This window comes from Thamnophis sirtalis, unplaced genomic scaffold, assembly GCF_051295495.1.
Source record: "Thamnophis sirtalis isolate CommonGarterSnake01/CBP01778 unplaced genomic scaffold, rThaSir2_p1.2 scaffold_1, whole genome shotgun sequence".
NCBI lineage: Eukaryota > Metazoa > Chordata > Lepidosauria > Squamata > Natricidae > Thamnophis > Thamnophis sirtalis.
In genome coordinates, this window is record NW_028261381.1 from 17,668,032 (window position 1) to 17,688,200 (window position 20,169).

Sequence of the window (20,169 nt, forward strand, 5' to 3'; positions counted from 1 at the left end):
TGCTGGCAAGCTACAACACACGTATGCATAAATGTATAAAGTAGAGAGAAACAGACGATGACTATAACTAATATCCATCACCATCTCACTCTTCTCTGTCATGTAACTTGTATTTGTATTTGTATTTGTATTTGGTTTATTTGTATGCCGCCCTTCTCTAGGAGGGACTCAGGGCGGCGAACAACTCAGGGGGGAAAGGGAACAAACACAGTACACATAATTAAAATACACGAAAATCACACAGCCATACCAGTCGAGAGGGGAGGGGAACTTATCAACCCCAGGCCTGCTGGCACAGCCAGGTTTTGACGGCTTTCCGGAAGGCCTGGAGAGAGGTGAGGGTCCGGATCTCCGTGGGGAGTTCATTCCAAAGGGCCGGAGCTGCTACAGAGAAGGCCCTCCCCCGGGTAGTAGCCAGATGGCATTGGCTGGTAGACGGAACCCGGAGGAGGCCGACCCTGTGAGATCTAACGGGTCTTTGGGAGGTAATTGGCAGCAGGCGGTCTCTCAAGTACCCAGGTCCAATACCATGAAGGGCTTTATAAGTTATGACTAGCACTTTGAAGCGTATCTGGAGACCGATCGGTAGCCAGTGCAGCTCACGGAGGATAGGTGTAACGTGGGTGTACCGAGGTGCACCCACAATCGCTCGCGCGGCTGCATTCTGGACGAGTTGAAGTCTCCGAATACTCTTCAAGGGCTGCCCCATGTAGAGCGCATTGCAGTAGTGTGCAACCTAACTTCATTAGGCACCCATCATTTCTTGCTCAGTACATTGTGCCAGATCATTTATATTTGGGTGAATACAGCCCTTACTGGTAGTCCTCAACTTACAACCATTTGCTTAAGATACCATTCAAAGTTACAATGATACTGAAAAAAGCGACACAAATGTGACACTTGCATTTACAACCATCACAGTATTCCCATGGTCACATGATAATTTGGGTACTTTACAATTGGCACGTAATTATGATGGTTGGAGCATCTGAAAGTCATGTGATTGCTATTTTGCGACCTTCCCAGTTGTCTTCCAACAAGCAAACTCAATGCAGGAAGCTAGATTTAATTAACAACTACATTATTCACTTAACAGCCATGGCAAAAAAAAAAAAAAAAAGTTCAGAAAATTCGGTGCAGCTCACTTAACAGCTGCCTTGCTTAGCCACAGAAATTCTGTTCACAATCATGGTCATAAGTCAAGGACTATCTGTATTAAGGTAAATGAAACCTTTAACTTAAGACCTGTTAATTCTCCAAACTTTTAAGTAAATGATCCAAACTGCTTTTGGAGGGGTGGGGTGGGGTGGGGGAGTCTGTGGGTACTATTTATAGTTTGTGTGTGTTTGTGTTTTTAAAATATTTCCACAATTAAGGTTTTCCTGGGGAGCTTTGAATAAAAAAGCCAGACGCAGACATTTCCATACAATATAGGAAATAATAGTTCATCCTCCAGCTGCTTCAATAGTGTGGTTTGTGCTTTCATTTCTTCTCTCCTACAGAAGTTATTTTGGTACTGTCTGATCCTGAATTTCCACTGTCTGTATCTTATTCCTACACTCATCTACCCAGTTTGTTCCATTGCTTCTCTGGGAGGTAGAGAAGAAAAGGAGGAAGCAAGGAGGAGATATAAGCACATCTCAATGTTCCCATCAACCAAGCCAGCCTCTCTGGAATCTACCCATTGTTCCCAGCAGAGGTGGGTTCCTACCAGTTCGCACCTATTCGGTAGAACCGGTTCGTCAAATCTACCGAACCAGTTAGAAGAGGTTCCACCAGTGGACCCGGAAAGCAGAACACACCGACAGAAGATGTTCCAAAAAAATTTGAAACCCACCACTGGTCCTTGGATATGATTATTCTACACTGTCATGGTCATATTTATAAAACTCAGTGCCTCTGTGAAAGGTAAGGGTGACTACTGCATTTGTGGTGCAATCAGAACATTGCGTGTGTTGAAGTTGTTTTAACGCAAACCAAAGATGCCTTTTAAAAAACAAGTTGACATCATATTCTAATGCATGCCAGTGCTATGTGTGAGGTAATTTAAGGTGGTTCTGACAAGTGTTGTCGGCATCTTCATATCCAGTCACATGGGCGGCAAGCCACTCCCATCCGGTCACATGGGCGGCAAACCACTCCCACAAAGGAGGCCACACCCACAGAGTAGGTTCGAACAATTTTTGAAATCCACCACTGGTTCCCAGGCAAGGTGTTCTTAAACTTTGCAGGCACAACTTCTACCTTCTGCCCAACGCCAGGAAAAGAGAAAGGCAGATGCTTTGGATTTCTGTAATATCAAATTACAGAAGTTTTTTTTTTTAAAAAAAAAAACTTGTGCCTGTTTGAATATATGTCCATCTGGGTTCCGTTCCAAGTAGGGAAAAAGACACTGGAAACATGGAGGCTGTTTGGAAAGATGGTTTAATAGTGGACAGGATCACATGGCTTGAGATCCTGAACACGATCACATGGCTTGAGGTACTGAGCAGAAAAGGGATCATAATACTTCAAGATGTTGGGTGAAGAAAAAATGGGGAGAGATGCTGAGAATCCCTTAGTTTTATACTCTCTCCTGGGCTTTGAACTTCCTGGGGCACAGGAAGAGTATCCTGACTGGTTGCTGTCAGAGGCCATAGCTAGCTTTGTAGGTTGTCTGCGTGCTAAGTTTGGTTGAAACGTGGTGGCAATGAAATGGCTCTGCATGAAGGGGGCAGATCTTTGTTATGTAGAATAGACTGGCTCAGGCCTTAATGGCCCATTCACAAAGGTGGGGGCGGATGAGTTTCTGCCTCTCTGAGTTTCTACTTCTCTTTTTAGGGGAAATATTCTGCATTTTTAATATTTCCTAAAATATTTCATTTTCTAGGAGAGGAGTGGGTTTTAACTTCCAACATGCCAATTCAAGGATAGCTATATGCCCATGCCTATATATCTAGCATGTTGTGAAAATTTTATGAGAAACTCCTAAACAAAATCAATCTTTGTTTGTATACATGTAGTCCTCAACTTACAACAGTTCATCTAGTGACTGTTCAAAGTTATAACAGCATGGGAAAAAAGTGACGTATGTCCATTTTTCACATTTACAACCGTTGCAGCATCCCCATGGTTACTTAATCAAAATCCAGATGTTTGGCAACTGGTTCATATTTATGAGGGTTGCAGAGTCCAGACGTATGACTGCTTTTCACACTTATGACCATTGCAGCATCCCCATGGTCATACATGCTTGGCAAGTCCAGATGCTTGGCAATTGGTTCATATTTATGATGGTTGCAAGGTCTTCGGATCGTGTGTTCCCCTTTTGTGACCTTCTGACAAGCAAAGTCAGTCTGGAAGCCAGATTCACTTAACAACCATGTCACTAACTTAAAAGCTGCAGTGATTCACTTAACAACTGTGACAAGAAAGGTTGTAAAATGGGACAAAATTCCCTTAACAAATGTTTTAGCTTAGCAACATAAATTTTGGGCTCAATTGTGGTTGTAAGTCAAGGACTACTTGAAAGATTAGTGGACAAAGGAAAATATAGGGAAAATAATTCCAGCAAAAGCAATCTAATACAATGCAGGGCCTCTTTCAAATACTCTTGGGTTTCAGTGTATAGCACATAGAATATAGAATGTGGCTGGGGGAAAGGGAGACAGAAAGACAGAGATAGAGACAGAGACAGATATGTATGTGTATATGTATATGTATATGTATATGTATATGTATATGTATATGTATATGTATATGTATATGTATATGTATATGTATATGTATATGTATATGTATATGTATATGTATATGCATATGCATATGCATATGCATATGCATATGTATATGTATGTATATGTTGGGCTTGTGCTCAAATGTTCACAGATATTCCCCCGCCTTCCTTCTTTCTCCCCTAGTTGCCCCTTATTTTTCTCCAAGTGCTTCTCCCATTTTATAAAAGAGGACAGGATGAATAAGGAAAAGATAGATTTGGAGAAGGAAGGGACCACCAGCAAATGCAAGATTAGATTGGATTGAAAGGGACCACCAGCAAATGCAAGATTAGATTGGATTGGAAGAGCAGCAATGGCAGAGGTGATATTCATCAGGTTCTGACCAGTTCTGGAGATTTTCATTAGTTGGGAGAACCAGTAAATACTACCTCTGACTGGCCCTGCGTCCATCTATTCTCTGCCTCCCGAGTCCCAGCTGATCAAGAGGGAATAAAGATTTTGCAGTGTCCTTCCTCTGAAGTGGGGTGGGAAGGGAGATTTTACAGTATCCTTCTCCTGTCACGCCCACCAAGCCACACCACGCCCACCAAGCCATGCCCACAGAACCGGTAGTTAAAAAAATTGAATCCCACCACTGGGCAATGGCAAACTGCTTCTGCATCATACAAAGAAAAATTATAGTTATGTAATCACCAGGAGTCACGTTCAGCAACATCATCCACCAACCAAAAGTCAAATTACATCTGATTTTAGGAGTAAAACCTGTGAAATGCCTATATTGAGTCAGGCCTATCTAACCTGGGTAACTATGTCCATAGAAGTAGGGCTTCCTTAGATCCGATTAGTACAGACCTAAAACAAAAATGACAAGTGTGAAACGTAGAGCAGTTGGTTCTCGGGGTGAGAGAAAGCATACTACAGTTAGGAAAAAGTAGTATGGGCAGCACAGCATTTGTATCGCCGAATGCACAAGCAGCAACAGAGATCGGCTTTAATATTGTGGAAAGTTATCACCCAGCCCTCTCCCAGAAAAATGAAATATCCTAGGAAATATTGAAATGGCAGAATATTATATTTCCCTGGATGTGAAAAGGAAGAAACATGTTATAAAGAGAGAATAGCTCCCTGCAGCTTCCTGCCCCCATCTACTTTGTCAATGGGCCATTAAGAAGGCCAAGCCAGTCCCTTTACATAATAAAGATTTCTTCCCCTCATCTCCAGGGGGATGGGATTAAGGCATGATAATATTGGCCCTTTACCCAACTCGCCACGTGGCATCTGAGAACTCAACCAAACCTGGATTCAAAACACAGCCTAGAGAGTTGCCCCTGCATGGCCCCATGGGAGTCTGACAACCAATCAGAATACAAGATCAAGATCAAAGGCCAGAGAGGGCATAAAACCAGGGACTTTAAGCACCTCCGCCCTTTTTCTTCTTCACCCAACATCTTGAAGCATGTGATCCCCCTTTTCGGTTCAGGAGCTCAAGCCATGTGGTCCTGTCCACCATTGAAACCATCTTTCCAAGCAGCCTCCGTGTCTCCAGTGTCTTTTTCCCCACTTGGAGCCGAACCCAGAAGGACATTTCTTTCAACAATATGAATATGGGCCCAACGGAGATGTGGATGAGCTATGGCTCACTTCTCCACAGACCTCATTCGTCGGTCCAAAAGAGTTACTCCCATCATTTTTATTATAATTATTTATTCAGATTTTTATCCTGCCTTTATTACTTTATTTGTAATTCAAGGCAGCAGACATGTAAAATACTCTTTTCTCCTCCTGTTTTGCCCATAACAACCACCCCGTGAGGAGGGTTGAGCTGAAAGAAAGTGACTGGCCCAAAGTCTCCCAGCCAGCTTCCATTGCTTTAGGTGGGACTACAACTCACCGTCTCCTCTTTTGTAAGCCAGCTCCTTAACCGCTACACCAAACTGGCTCTTAGTGCCATCTTGAGTTGACCAAATATAAATATGAGATAAACAATGTAATGGTAAAAATTAAACAAGTCTATCCTACTGTAACATAAGCAACAAGTCAACCAGAGTGGGTGAATGTAAGTTCTCTAAAATTAGTCGCTGCGATTCCAGAACATCTGGAGCACCATATGAATACAGTCGGCATTGACAAAAATCACCACCACTCAATTTCCAAAGGCAGTTTTACTGTGTGGGAAGTTATCATCCAGCCCTTTCCCAGAAAAATGAAATATCCTAGGAAATATTGAAAAGGCAGAATATTTCTCTGGATATGAAAAGAAAGAAACATGTTTTAAAAGACAGAATAGTTGCCTGTAGCTTCCTGCCCATCCCTACTGTTAATGAGCTATTAAGAAGGCCAAGCTAGTCCCTTTTACATAATAAAGACTTCTCCACTGCAGCCCCAGGGGGGGATGGGAGTAAAGGCATGATAATATTGGCCTTTTACTCAACTGACCACATGGCATCTGAGAACTCAACCAAATCTGGATTCAAAACACAGCCTAGAGAGTAGCCCCTGCATGGCCCCATGGGAGTCCGACAACTAATCAGAATACATTTCTTACACAGGAACAGGAAACAGAGATGTGGGACTGAACAGGTTATAAAAAGCCTAGCAAGCCCCTCCCTCAGCCCTTCTCTTCTTCTCCACCAACACTGAAGCATGTGATCACCTTTTCTGTTCAGGGCTCAAGCCATGTGGCCCTGTCCAACAATAAACCATCTTTCCAAGCAGTATCCATGTCTCCAGTGTCTTTTTCCCTTTTGGAGCTGAACCCAGAAGGACATTTCTTTCATCAACTGGAAACAGCTTACATCCTGCAACTGCTATTACCCCATTTTTTTCTCTCTCTCTCTCTTTACCTTTACCACTATTAAAATCTGTCTATCCCAGGTCTTTGGGAAGGATTTGATAGGTGGATAAAAATGGCAATCCACTATAAACATCTATGGCTATGTGATGAACTGTAATAACAATTGCTACCATTATTGGCTGCAAAAAAACCCTGGAGGATTAACCGATAGCAGCAATTTTAACTCAAGATGGGTTGGGATTTTTGCAGCCCGGATTTGGCTGCTGAGGTAGTAATAATAATAACAAATCTAAGTCCTTCAGCAGCCCATTCTGAAGTTGGGAGGCACAGATCTCCTTTCTTGATAAATACTCTCCTCTAATTTAGTTTGCTAACCCTCTTTTCAATCTCCTTCTATTGCTGGGGTTTTTCCAGCAGTATTGATTGATTGCAAATTCTATAATCCCCATAAGGCAGGAAACCATTGTTGGCTGAATTATGGGAATATTCTCAATGCGTTTGGGAAAATGCCCCCTTGACAGGAAACTTGATTCTTAAGGCAGAACCACACAGGATATAATATGAAAACCTTCATATTCATATATGTACACTTATGTAGTCCGTACATCTATATATGTTGGAAGGGACACGGTGGCTCAGTGGCTAAGACGCTGAGCTTGTTGATCAGAAAGGTCGGCAGTTCAGTGGTTCAAATCTCTAGTGCCACGTAATGGAGTGAGCTCCTGTTACTTGTCCCAGCTTCTGGCAATTTAGCAGTTCGAAAGCACCTGAAAATGCAAGTAGAAAAATAGGGACCACCTTGGTGGGAAGGTAACAGCGTTCTCTGCGCCTTTGGCATTTAGTCATGCCGTCCACATGACCATGGAAACGTCTTCGGACAGTGCTGGATCTTTGGCTTTGAAACAGAGATGAGCACTGGCCCCTAGAGTCGGGAACACATCTGTGCGAGGGGAACCTTTACCTTTATATATGTTGGATCCAATTATTAGCTGCAATAACTATTTGGGAAATTAATGTCTTTTTTGAATAAAAGTAGACTAATGATTAAATTGGGCTGGTGTAGAAGAAACCCAGGTACAAATCATTAGGATGTGGCACTCATTGGTTGACTGTGAATTAATCATCCAAAGCTATCTGAATAAAATAAGGAGACATCCCCTGCCATTCCACCTTGACATCCTAGAGATTGAGGTGAAAATTCCATAACGAATGCAAGGAAATTGTTTTCTTCACCTATGTCTATTCCAAGTCTGTGCTATGTACTCTTTAAATTTGACTGTGCACTTGGGAATCCAAAATAATATTCACAGTTGCCCATATAAATTAAGTTAAATAAAATTTGAGTATGGCTCGTACAACCCTCAGCTGTGGCACAAACATATCCTTATAACTGTTTTTATGCAGTCTTCGTGCTACTGCCCAATCCACAGCTGAGAGTTTAAAGCATACTTAAGGTGATTCAGGAGTTTTTTCTCTTATTTTGCTCTGAACAGGATTTAGCATGCTTGTCAATCATTTGTTTGAGGATATGGTTGGGAGCTGGGATTTACCCCACTTGTGAATGCTGCTTCAGGTTGCTGCAATTACAGCCTCTTTTGGAAAGAAATACATGTAGTGGGATTAAATTTGAAAGGACATGTTTATTAAGGCTTCTTTCTAATCTTGTCAAGGGAAGATGGCCACTATTAAGCTCCCAAGCTAGGCAATTCAGGTGCTCATCTTTTCCAAATGATAAGATACAGAACAATTTTATGAAATATTCCTTCCATTGTCTTATTCCCTGGTAGTCATGGAATATGAGTTTGCTTATATGTGCATACTCTCCAGATACTCCTAATCCTACATAGTCCTTCCTATGAAAAAAACAACAACCACTGACTCAATGATTTCCTAACATCAAATAAATGAAATACTGGGCTTACAAATTTAAAAATAAAAATAATTATCCATAATAGCTATGTCAAGATCTGACATGTTAGATAGTTGCTTTGCCTAATTCCCTTTGTGGCCCATTTCATACTCATCTTCCGCAACAAGGAGGTGCCTTATGCCCTCATCTCCAGATCCAGATGCTGGAACCAGAGTTCACTTTAACTTATCTATACTTCTGGTTGTAGTTGACCAGAGAAGCCTAAAGTAAGGTAAACCAAAGGTAAAACATCCTTCAAGTCAAGCTCAATTACTACTGATTTCATCAATGCATCATTTTGTTGGCAGTAATGCAGGAATGGTTTGCCACTGTTTTAAGAGTTTTTTTCTTAAATTTTCCAATCCTGACAATATTCCTGATAATTCATAGTGGTCTAATTACTAACTAGGTTGTGTTTAGCTTTCAAACCCGTACTACAAAAAACAATGGCTATAAAATATGGTTTCATTGCTTCATCTTAATCACATTTCAACACAAAATCCAACTTCAAATACTACAGTAATTGACCTGCTTTGAGACATTTCTAATAATATTCATTCTACTTAGCTTACTAGAGTTTGAGTAGATTTCACTGATCTTGTTGAATAAAATCTAAGCTTGCTTTCCTTATAAATTGCCACACAGTAATATAATCCATTTTTGATATAAGGTTTTCCTATTCACTCAGCTGTTTACACTCAACAAAATATTTTTAGTTAATTTGAAGATATTTGAAGCACTGCCAAAATATTTATCATTTTATAACTAAATAAGAAATAGTCAACTATTTGCATTCGTTCAGAAAATATCTGGGTAAGAATTTCAAGCACCTACATGTCTTTAAGGTATTCTTATTTGTTAATGACAAACTCCCAGTGTTTATCCTGTTTGTACAAGTACCAGTTGTGCAACATCTTCTTTGGGCTTCTGAATTCTCTTACAGATGCAGATTTCCTCATACACCACATTCCTCTTGGGGAGGAAGTGGATATCAGTCTTGGCCAGAACAGTCTTACAATTGTGTTTACGTTCCTGTTTAGTAAAGATAAAGGATTTATAAATATTGTTGGATCTTTTTCCTATGAAATAAATGAATAGAGTTGCACTTTTCACCCCTCTTAAAACATAATTTTTTTGGCTATGGATAGTAAACATTCTCCCCCCCCCCCCCCTAAATTCAAGACACGTTGTACATTATTGAAGCCGAAAGATTTCATAGGGAATGATGCTGGCTAGAAATTTGTATACAGGTGGTCCTCCACTTACGACCACATTGAACCCAAAATTTATGTTCCTAAAAGTAAGAAATTTATTAAGGGAGTTTTGCCGCATTTTACGAACTTTCTTTCCACATTTGTTAAGTGAATCATTGCAGTTGTTAAATTAGTCACACGGTTGTTAAGTGAATCTCATTTCCCCACTAACTTTTCTTGTCAGAAAGTTGTAAGAGGTAATCATATGACCCCAGACAGGGTTGCAAATATTTTTACTACCAGTTCAGGTGCACACACAATGCTTCTGCATATGTGCAGAAGCATCTGAACAGGTCGGCGGGGCCTCCCGCCACCGCTACTACCAGTTTTTTCAAACTGGGCTGAACTGGGAGCAAACCACCACTGACCCCGGGAAATAAAAACTAATGCTATGCAATATTTTAGCTAATTTTTATTTTACCCATCATTTCAAAGACAATTGTTTTTCTGACATAAATTTCCCCCTCTCTCAGCCATGAATTTCCCCTTCAAATCCCTGGAGATTCCAGTTAGTTAATTCTGAGACTGCTGATGGATGGAAGAAAACACCATTTTGTTCCTCAGTCTGTTCGCAAGTGCAATGTTTATTCATTGTCATAAGCTTCCTTGTTTTTCTGTCCAAATTGTCCAACTCCATCTGGGTCCGGTCAATTATTTCTGCATAGTATTGAATCAGAGGCATAGCCCAGGTATTTATGGCTTTTATGATGCTTCCTCCACTCAATTTGGACTTTAATATCTTGCGAATTCATTGAATGTATTTGGCTGATAGAATTAATAGAATTATGTTGTTGTTATTGTTATTATTATTGTTGTTGTTATTATTGTTATTGTTATTATTGTTATACAATTGTATCACAGCGGCCAGTTGTTTCGCCAGATTTGGCATTGGTTACTAGTCGGGCCCCACCCAGAGGCCTAGGACGTCGTAACGTATTTTCGTAATATGCGTGCAGATCCAAGCAGTGTGGCTTTTTGCATTTGACTGATGGTGATTTTGTCAATTTTTAACTGTTTTAAATGTAATTCCAGTGCTTTTGCAATAGCACCCAGTGTGCCAATTACCACTGGAATTACCACTGCTGGTTTGTGCCATAGTCGTTGAATTTCGATTTTTAAGTCCTGGTATTTTGCGATTTTTTCATGTTCTTTCTCGGCGACCCTGCTATCACCTGGTATTGCGATGTCTATGATTGTGACCTTATTTTTCTCAACCAGTGTGATGTCTGGTGTATTATGCGCCAGTATTTTGTCCATTTGTATACAGAAATCCCACAAGATCTTGACCATCTGATTTTCGGTGACTTTTTCAGGCTGATGTTCCCACCAGTTTGTTGCTGTTTTAATATTATAATTTTTGCACAAATTCCAATGGATCATTTGTGCTACTGAATTGTGCCGCAATTTATAATCAGTCTGCACGATTATTATTATTATTATTTTATTATTATTATTTATTTTATTATTATTATTTATTTTATTATTATTATTTATTTTATTATTATTATTTATTTTATTATTATTATTTATTTTATTATTATTATTTATTTTATTATTATTATTTATTTTATTATTATTATTTATTTTATTATTATTATTTATTTTATTATTATTATTTATTTTATTATTATTATTATTCCTCTTCTCAAGGAATTTCCAACGAAATGGAAGCTCCTTTGCCGGGTTCCCACCCTGGAGGGGCAGCAGAGAGGCGCGTCACGTGGAGCGGAGGAGCCCGGCCTCTCTGTGGGCAGCGGCCGGGCGAAAGAGCCTCCGCTGCTGTTGCTAGTGCTGCCGCCGCCGCCGCCGCCACGCCTAGCGAAGACCCAGATTGGGAGGAGCGCCGGTGGGGGGGTTGGGGGGGAAAAAACACGGCGCGGTGGCGGAGGCGGCCGGAGCGAGCGGGGGCGATGGAGGCGCTGTGAGCGCGGCCCGGGCTGCCTGACGGGCGAGGGGTTGGCGGAAGCAGGAGAGAGAGAGGGTTGGGGGGGGATCCATCAGGGCAGCGCCGAGCCGCTTTCCCCCCGTAAGCAGCCGCAGCCCTCGGCCGCCTCTCAATCTCTTCTCCCAGGATGTCGCGCTCGGTGCTGCAGCCCAGCCAGCAGAAGCTGGCCGAGAAGCTGACCATCCTCAACGACCGCGGCGTCGGCATGCTGACTCGCCTCTACAACATTAAGAAGGTGCGCGGGCCCGTCTGCGGGGAGGGAGGCAGGGAGGGCGAAGCTGTGCGGGGAGCAAGCCGGGCCTGCGGCTCGCTCCACACTGGCTTATTCCGCCAGCTGTTGGAAATTTCCCGGCCTGGCTTTGGGAAGGTGCGAGCTGTAGGCCGCGCGCAAGGAAGCATTTCCCGGCTGCTTGGAGAGGGGCGCGGGAGGAAAAGAGACGGCCGTAGCACCGGGGGCGAAGTCTCTTATGTGTCCCTCTCTTTTCCCGCTCCCACCCACCGGGCCTTTCTTCCCAACCCCACGGCTGCTTCTTACTCAGCAAGGCCTGGAAGGTGTGGGGAATGATTTGCTCCGGGGCGGAGGCCCGGAATGCAATAAGAAAGCCGACCCGGTTTTTTTTTTTAATTATTATTCAATTTCCATTTCCTTTACGCAAAGAGCGAGTGGAGAGGAAGAGAAAGGGAGGGGTGTAAACCGGGGTCGGGCCGGATGCATCTTCTGGATTTATCCCATGGAAGCAGAGATAAAAAAAATACATGTTGGAGAGAGGGAATGTTTTGCGAAGCCCTATGCAGTGGCTGGTATTCCGTGTGTGTTTGTATGCATGTACGTTTGCGTGTACGCCTACGTGTCTGTACGAGGGGAGATATCTCAAACTGGATATGTAATACCTGCACTTTTCTCCTCAGTCTCCTACTCCGGTTGCCCAAATTGTAATAAAAGTATTACGTTAATTGCTGGTTGCCCCGTGTCGTTATTGTTTGACGTAAAATGCTCCTTGGAAAGATGGTAGATTCACTGCTTAGTAAACATTTTTATGTTAGGATTTACTAACAGCTCCCCTGATTGCTAGCCAGAGGGGGGAAGCACGGTGGGCTGTATCGGAAAGGAAGAGAAGTGAGATTCTTGACAGACCGTGCTTCAAATATTGATTTGCTGATATTTGACTACCAACTTGCAGCATTAACATGCTACAAAATTCAATATGTAATTCTGTTTGCTCTGGTGGTGTGTTCTGAGATGTTTCCTGCTAAGAGTATTGAAATGTAATTGGAAAATAATCAAGTGGTTTTTGCTCTGATTTGAATGATGATATTAGATCATCATTATGTGAACAAATACTATAAAATATGTGTAAAAGTATTGGGGCATCTCAGCTGTAAAAATTGCTATGTGATATAACACTGATGTAAAACCTTTTTTCTTTTAATAAGAAAGTACTTAGAATTGTGGTCATGGTTAGGTGGATTCCCTCCTCCCCTATGTTATACTATAACACCTTTATTGATGTTATTCCTGTAAATGTTTGTATTGTCAGAGCCCTTGAATTATCTGATAGATTAGTTAAAAGACTTCTAGTCTTTAAAAGTGGGGTTGGAAAAAAAAGCTAAATTATGTTCTGGTGAGATATTGGCTAATTTCTGATTATCACTTAATACTACAGGTAGTCCTCCATTTATGACCACAATTGAGCTCAAAATTTCCACTACAAAGCAAGATAATTGTTAAGTGAGTTTTGCTCCATTTTACGACCTTTCTTGCCACAGTTAAGGGCAGTTGTGGCTGTGAATGGTGGTTAAGTGAATCTGGCTTCCGCCTTGACTTATCAGAATCGCCATAAATATAAATCTATGCCAGCTACCAAGTGAATTTCGATCATGTCACTATGGGGATGCCACAATGGTGTGAAAAAGTCATAAGTTACTTTTTCAGTGCTGTCGTAACTTAGAATGGTCACTAAATGAATGGTTGTAAGTCGAGGGCTACCTGTATTAGCATTTAAAATGGATTGCTGGATCATAATTCCAATAAGATATCAGGAAGACAGTTCTACATTTCAAAGGATATATTTCTAGGAAAGCACTGTAAAAATTGATACCTTACTATATTGTTAACCAGAGCCATTGAAATATAACAGTCAAGTTGAACATACAGATCAAGCACTCTTCCTTCGTTAAAATTTATTCTTGGACCATCAGAGATTCTCTTTATGAATGACTGTCTACATAAGACAAATCAAAAGCATGTGTGTTTCATTTTAGGAAAGGGATCATAAAAATGTGCTAAGGAGTCTTAATTAGGTAGGAAATACTGCCAATTTTTTACTTGTTACAGTAACTTCATAGATCACATAGCATAAGAAAGAATGAAAGCTGCTAAAAAGCTAGTCTCAAAAAGGCCTTTTTAAAAAACCTACTGGTTTCTTACCACCACCATCCCCCCCCCAAAAAAAAAATCTGAGAAGGGTTAGTAATCATGGTAAACCCATCCATGAAACAGCTTTCAAATATTAAAAGTTCTCTAGTTGTCAAAATAGTGATTTGGTTAAATACTATAGCATCTCCAAGTTCATAAAATATACATAGAGGCAGTCCCTGGGTTAAGAAGATATCCTATTCATAATGCTGTCAAATTTGTATGAATGTTAGAACTTGTACTTACAAATGGATGATCTATTAATAAAAATGGTGGATGGCATTGTCTTTCCGTGAGCCAACAAAATTCTAAAGCCATGTAGTGCTTTCTGGAACTGCTAAAAACAGGCTGTATATTAAAAACGTGCAGCTTCAGCGGCTCCTGAAAGCATTGTGCGGCTTCAGCAGTTCAGCAGAGGAAGGCGAACACTGTCCACCATTTTTAGTAATAGGCAACCCATGTATATCTAGGTCTCAAGTCAACTGATAGCGTGGATTACCTAATATAGCTCCTAAATACTGCTTGAATTGAAAGTGAAAGTTTGACAGTCTGCTTTTTTTCCTTAATAAAGGAATAGCATCCTATGTGGTTACAACACTCCCTAGAACTTAAAACTTGAGTGAATATCTCCCAGTTTCTCCTCAATTATCTTTGATTAATAACTTCACATAGGCATCCATTACAAACCATATTAATGTGAAAATATGCCTGATGATATTCAAATGAAATAATTATATAAACAGTCACATAACAACATCTAATGATAGTGCATAAGAGATATCATGACATTATCTTTTGCTCCTCTCTGCAATCACCCCTATAACTTCAAGCAGTTCAACCAAAATTATAAAACCCATTTCTCCACCATTGCGATGTTTGCATCCAGATTAACCGAACCATGGTGTAGTCAATCCAGTTTTCTGGATTTAGACAACACACCAAATTGTAAATTACAGTATGGGGTTCCCATTACTCAAATAGCCTCAAACTAGCCAATCATACTTTAGTTGAGACAATTGTGTTCACCAGCTGTTGAATAAAAAAAATAATAGACATTATAAACAGCTGAGCTTGGTACAATTCAACTTTTGCCAATTTTCCTTTGCAGGAATGCTAATTACAATTTTGTATCTAGATTTTATACAGTACTCATCACTATGGTAACTGTAGAACTACTGATTAAAGCCGTTGTTTCTCACTGGTTTGGGCTGATGTGATCTGGTAGAGCAGAATGGATGAGATTCTAAACAGTACAGGCTGCTATTTTTCATTCTGCTGCAAATCCTTTATTCAGGAAAATATCTGCATATAAAAGGAGTTTTTCAGGGATCTTTTTTTTTTCATATATCATCTTTTGCCATGACAGTCTTCTTCCATTTATCAGGAATAAACAAGTGTTCAAGTGTATCCTATCTAATTTATTTTTACTTTGTTATTATAATCAGTGAGAGAAGTAACAAAGCCAGGAAACCATCTATGGATTAATTAATGTGCTTTCAAACTGGAATCTCTGTGATCCCTACTTACTTTTCTGATAAAACCAAAATCTAAAACCAGGATTTGTTTTGGGCTTCTGGCTTTTAGGAGGGTAAAAGTCATAGATTTGAATTTTAGTGTAAAACAAGAGACTTGTTTAGACTTTCTACTAGACTAGAGGAGAAAAGTGAAGCCACAGTTCTTGCTTCTAATGATATTCAAGCTGATTTTTGTTTTGTAGAATTACAAAAGTTTGTCAGCAATATGTGGTATTGTGGTTAGATGAATTGGCTGTTTTAAACAGAAAAGCAGAAGTTAAGGCTATCAGTGGTAACAGTTGGTCGATCCCCACTGAAGTTAAGTATTTTGAAACCAAATTATTTTTTTGCTGGAAAGTGTAACTTCTCTGATAAAATTTGGAAAATGGCTAAAATAGTATTTCCATGGTTAACATATGCATCCTTTTTCTCCCTCTTCTTCTCTTTTTTTGATACGTCACTTAAGTTAACTCAAAAGCAGCTGACATCCTCAGTTTTTTTTTAATCTAGTGCCCTCTCTATGCTTGTCTATTTTCTGGGGCAATGTAAGAGTTGAAGAAGCAACCTTTCTTTTCTATTAGCATTCTGTTAAAAGCAAAAGAATATTTTTCGTTAAAAAATGAATAACTATTTAGAAATGTGTTGTCAATGGTAGGAAACAGGATATGACCAAGAGTCAAATTGTTCCACCAAATTGTCTTCTGAGACCAAGTGATGACAATGGATAGGGACAGTTGCTATATTTCCTGACATGTCAGTCACAACTTGTACATAGCTTTGGCAAGCATCTCTTTCTGACCACTCAAGAACCAGGCAAAACTCAATTTACTTGCCCTTCATTTGGGAAAAAGAAAAGATAGCAAAAGACATAGAAATGTTGTTTAAAAGTTGACTAGTGACTTGAAACAACAGCTAAGAGTGGGAAGGGGCAGTAAATGGTATGTTGAGATTAAGATCAGGATCCTCCATTTCTGATTTAGAATATTTGGATAAATTATTGGAGTTAATTATTGGAAGAACTTTAGTAATTCTATGTGTTTTCTTATTTGGTAGAAGAGGAAAGTTTTTCCTGTTTTTACATTAACTTTATCTGAAAGATGAACAGTGCTATGGTTGTATTTAGATTATCTCAGGCCCCATAAATCATAGTTTATTAAACTATAGGTGTCATAAATGCTTCACATTCTCATCTCTGATATCTTGAGAATGATTTTAACTTGCATGAAGCCAAAGTTCTCAAGAACATCTGAACCAGGGCAATCGGGATTTCCTAATTTGTTAATTGGTATTGAATTTCCTGCTTCTGAATAATACTCCAACTGGTATATAGTAGGTGAAGTATGATTCTGTAGATTCATAACTTATGGTTTAGGTTTTAAATAACATGCATAATAACAATACATTGTAAATGTAGTTTGTTTTTTCTATTAGTATGTTATGTGAACCCACTATTATGGCTTAGTATTGTGGATGAGCCTGATCATACTATGTTAGAAATAAAAATTTAAAAGTCTGTTTTGGAATTATATACAGTATAAATGAGATCAACTTTTTGTCCCATGTAATCCATAATTTTAAGAACTTTATTTCAGCAATTTTGCTAACTGTTTTTAATAGTTATAACAATCAGATGGGAAACATTACTAGTGGGACTTATTTTGCAAATTGATATTATCTAGTCTAGTGGACTGTCTATAAGTGAATTAAAATATGAAGTTGGCAGTACATAATACATTTTTAGAACTCATGTAGAATCTGAATCTGTATGTATACATTAAATAATTTGTGAAATGTAGAAATATATATTTTTTGCATTATCATTCTCTTTGTTCACCTATCTCAATATAGTATTAATCTTGGATCCAGCAATACCATATATGTTGCTTCTACCTGGAAGGAACATTTTCTTCAAGCCATTTTTAAAAATATAAACTTGTTTATTTCTGAAAGCTTTGTTACAAGAAGCTAAAAGTTAGATACTTTCAGTTAATGGATTTCTCAGACCTTAATTAGGCCTGCTTTGGACACTTTAGGTTTTCGCTCTAAAATATAATCCCACAGTTGGTTTTGCTAACCCATGACTTAATAAGCTGTCATTTTGCGTATATTCAATGAGAATAATTTGTGTACCATAATACCTGAGTTCATAGCAACATGTTAAGACAAAACTAAATAAAGCATATTATAGCTTAGTGCAATGTGTAATTGGTCTAGTGATTAAGGCACCAGGATAGAAACTGGGAGACCTTGAATTTTAGTCCTGCCTTAGACATGACAGCCTGATTTTGGTCCAGTTCCACACACCCAGTTCAGCTCAACTCAATTCAGAGTTGTTGAGGACAAAAGAGGAGGAGGACGGGTTATTACCGTATTTCCCAAAAAATAAGACTGGGTCTTATATTAATTTTTGCTTCAAAAGATGCATAAGGGCTTATTTTCCAGTTAGGTCTTATGTTTGGGGAAATATGGTAATACATCCATCTGACTGACGATCTTAAAGGAGTTGTTTTTGGGGTAGGGCTTATATTACGAGCATCCTGAAAAATCATACTAGGACTTATTTTCCGATTGAGTCATTTTAGGGGAAACCGGGTAGGAGGAATGAGTATTAGGTACATTCACTGCATTGCGTTATTTATAAGAATGTTAAAGGTGGAATAAATATAGACATAAATAAATATATAAACTTGATCAACATGCAAAAATATGTCCTGATTTAAACATATGCTGAAAGCTACAGTAACTTCTGTAGTAGCTACTAAAATACTGGAATTTCAGTGTTACTGCGGTCGTTAAGGCTTTCTTCTGCTGAATGCAATAAAAGTTTAGGAAAAGTTGGTGAATAATAGGTTGGAGTAATGTTGCAGTTTCCTCTGAAATATGCTACGCTCAGTTGCCTTTTAGATTCAAAACGGTGTCTGAAGCTTTAAAAGTAATATTTGCGAAAGGGCTGTTTGTACCAGTCTGTATGCTTGGGATGCAGATAGTGTGAAATCTTTATTAGGAGGCACTCCTGTGGTTTTCATGTTCCAGCATTTTTGCCTGATTGTATGCACTAAAGAAACACAGTAATTGTTAACCCTACAGAATGAAACACATTGGTTTCAGAACAGTAATGGTTCAGACTTTACTAGAAGAGGCAATTTGCCTTTGTAATAAAGATCGTTTTAAAATGCTATTTCCTGAGTTGTTAATTAAAATGCTTCTTTGCATGATATATAAACAATGTTTTAATGGCATAACACAAGACCCTTAGGTGTCTTATGGCCCTATAAGCCTTTTCTACAAATAGTTTTTGTTGTTAGGCTGCCAAAGGATGCTTAAGGTGTGACTGGGAGCTGAATAAGTCAAGCTTCTTGGTTCTGATTTTTTTAAACCACAGCAGAACCACATGCCTTACCACAGACATATTTTTAAACACATTCTCCTCAACAACTGTCCTGAATTTCAGAAGTGGTTTTCACGCTATTGTTGAGAGGAAGTCAGCAGTTTGAATAGAGGAATTGTAGCTAGAAATATGGTTTTCTGGAGTCTAGCTGAATTATTTCAGAATCTTTTTTTCTTGTGATTTAACCCTGCAATTGGAAATAATGTTTAAAATCCAAATTGATTTTGAAATCCAAAGTCTGCAACTGGGTTGTATCTTGATTATGTTAATCAGAAATGCCACAGTGGACTTCAAAAGTGCAAGCTTTTGAATCTTCATGCATTATTAATCAAGTTGAAGTTTTGGAGAATTTGAAAACTTGTACACTTTTTGTGGCTGAAATTCAATCCAAGAATATCTATATCAATAAAACAAAGAGATCAGTCCAAAATCAAAGATTAATCCAATTTAAAATTGGAAATAATTACAAGACATAGGTACAGTATGTACAAACCCTGCAAAATTGTATATTTTTAACAGTTTTTAATTTGTTATCTTTTATCTTGTAATCCTTAGTTCAGGTTAGTTTTAGAATTTAGGAATATTTAATTAAAACTAGTTCATTATACATATGGCTTATTATAATTATGCATATTTTTGGCAGAGGTTATTTCTTAATTGATATTTCTCAAATAAACTTTGTGTTACCTTAATTTCATAGTTTTGAATATTTTGCTGGTTTAAAATATTAAATAGAAGGAGGGACTAAACTATTTAGTGATCTGCAATAAGATTACTCATTTTTTCTCTGGAATTTATTATTTAAATTATGTGAAATAGATCAAAAGTAATTTGCAAGATAGAATATGTTACTCTTACTAATTTGGCAGATTTTCTATATCTGAAGGCAAGTGCTTCATTTATACACGAATATGATAGACATTATTGTCTAGAGAGAAAGAGAATAGAATTGTTTAGGGTCAATTCTATTCTCTTTCTCTCTAGACAATAATGTCTGTCATATTCGTGTATAAATGAAGCACTTGCCTTCAGATATAGAAAATCTGCCAAATTAGTAAGAGTAACATATTCTATCTTGCAAATTACTTTTGATCTATTTCACATAATTTAAATAATAAATTCCAGAGGGGGGGGGAAATGAGTTGAATCCCATTGATTCGGGATGCATGCGACTCTACAGCGAAGGGACTGGCGATGCCGTACCGACGCTAAAGACTTAAGTAAGTCAATTGTT

The 20,169-nt window shown here is 38.9% G+C and overlaps 1 protein-coding gene across 8 annotated transcripts in view; it reads left to right on the forward strand.

Moving 5' to 3' along the window:
• Positions 1-11,562: 11,562 nt before the first annotated feature.
• Positions 11,563-20,169, forward strand: part of NCKAP1 (NCK associated protein 1) — a 71,228-nt gene continuing 62,621 nt past the window's right edge. For 4 of the 8 annotated variants that reach the window (XM_087708179.1, XM_087708190.1, XM_087708172.1 and 1 more), the window contains exon 1: positions 11,564-11,852. In XM_087708179.1, the coding sequence (XP_087564305.1) occupies positions 11,745-11,852 (108 nt within the window). In that variant the 5' untranslated portion in view covers positions 11,564-11,744. Of the gene's footprint in view, positions 11,853-20,169 lie in introns of all 8 variants that reach the window. The other 4 variants (XM_087708161.1, XM_087708165.1, XM_087708195.1 and 1 more) reach the window with 2 other exon arrangements.